The 1,779-nt window shown below is 41.6% G+C and overlaps 1 protein-coding gene across 1 annotated transcript in view; it reads left to right on the top strand.

The window, feature by feature from the left end:
- Positions 1–49: 49 nt before the first annotated feature.
- Positions 50–1,779, top strand: part of LOC103130976 (uncharacterized) — a 26,718-nt gene continuing 24,988 nt past the window's right edge. The window contains exons 1-2 of the mRNA XM_016666309.1: positions 50–136; positions 844–1,023. Of these exons, the coding sequence (XP_016521795.1) occupies positions 876–1,023 (148 nt within the window). The 5' untranslated portion in view covers positions 50–136; positions 844–875. The remainder of the gene's footprint in view (positions 137–843; positions 1,024–1,779) is intronic.

Below are 1,779 nucleotides of genomic sequence, written 5' to 3'. Positions count from 1 at the left end.
AAGTAAAAAAAGAAGTGAATACCTGCCTCTCCCCCACCTACCTCCAGCAGCGCTCCTCAGCTGGTGGAGGTAGGTGGGGGAAGCCGCGAGAGTGCCTGACGGACCCGTTGCATGCAGTCACTCATCACACCACTAGGTGGCTCCAAACAAACGCATTGACCAAAAATCTCATAAACACCTACAACCATCACTACAATCATTTTGATCAAAACTCACACAAAGGGCGTGTTCACACTGCAGCCTGAAGTGACTCAATTCCGATTTTTTGGCAATTCCGGGCCGTTCACACTACCAGTAAATGCGACCTGTATGTGTTCTGCAGTGTAAAACGGGCAAACGACCTGAAAGTGTCCCGTATGCGCAGTAGAGGGCGCAATAGCGTCAGCGTTCCCAGTGTTCTGCCAACTGCCATAAAAAGAAGTGCTCAGTGTTCGTGGAAGTAAACATGGAGGCTAACGGTGGAGCTTATCTTACATATTTGAAGTTGTTATCCGGCCAGAGCAGCATATAAACAACATAATCCGTCATGGTTGTTGTTTTTCTTCCCACTTGCACGTATCAGGATGCAGAATAGTGAGATTTGTTGAGAAACAGTGACGTTCAGTTCGGATGAATGCGACCTGGACGTTAGGTGGCATTTGAATCGGATACGTATCGGATATGGGTCAGATTCGAAATAGAATCCAACCTGTGCTGTTCACACTGCCATGAAAAGATCAGATACATGTCGCATTATGTCAAAAAAATCGGAATTGAGTCACTTCAGGCTGCAGTGTGAACGCACCCAAAGACACACACAAGCTTTTCTCTCTGTTACGTTAAGTCTGTTAATTAAATCAACAGATTGCTAGAAGGAAAACAAACACTTTCATCTGATGAGGAATAATCTACAGAAACTTGAACTCTGCAATAAAAGTAGTAGCGCCCTCTGGTGTTTGGAGAGGGAACTGCATCCTACAGAGAAGTTCCTGGTTTCAGTGAAGCAGGAAGAGAAACTGAAACCATCAGCAGCTCAGGATGAAGGTCTGTCTCACTTTGATCTGCCTCTTCTTCCTCAGTGAGTACATGTACATTTATTTCTATCATCTTCTGTGCTCTCAGTCCTTCATCCTTTCAGTTCCTCACATTTTATCAGAGAGAATTCCAACTTTGTTAAAAGATTTTAAGCCGTGTGTTTAACTAGTTTCATCTGTTTCATTCTGTTGGTTCTGTAGTAAAACAAGTTGATGGTCCGTTTTAAATATAAAAAGCTTCATTGTGAGGCCAACTAAATCATCCAAAGCTTGTCAAATCACTTTTTGTTTTTTTTGCTAATTGCACTAATTAATGTCTTTTCTGTATTGATGATGTTAAGAAAATAAATTTAAAATAAGCTAGTTTTAAAACTGAGCATGTCTTGATTCAAATGGCCTAAATTGTGGTTTTAAATCAGTGACTTATTCTGGCCTGTTGACCTTTGTTTTGCCTGTGGCTGCAGCGGATGGTTTGCTAGGATCGTTTGAACTGCCTTTTGTCTGTGTGGGAAAACAATACAGGAGAAGTTCCAGCTTTTCACACTCATCTGTGAAAGGCCATAAACACTGCAGGGGTTTTAGGCTTCAGATAAGGGGTCAGAGATAGCTCCTGGATTGGATGAGCAAAGATACGCCTTATTTGAATAAATTAAAGAAAAGAAGATAAAACTTTCTACACAGAAGTAACAGGTCAGATTTTGCTCTTGCAACTTCTCCAAAGACGTCTTTGCTTTTTGTTTGTCGTTTCCATCTTTTGTCTTTTTCT

Source organism: Poecilia formosa, unplaced genomic scaffold (assembly GCF_000485575.1).
Source record: "Poecilia formosa unplaced genomic scaffold, Poecilia_formosa-5.1.2 Scaffold703, whole genome shotgun sequence".
NCBI lineage: Eukaryota > Metazoa > Chordata > Actinopteri > Cyprinodontiformes > Poeciliidae > Poecilia > Poecilia formosa.
This window is presented reverse-complemented; position numbering and strand designations above follow the sequence as displayed.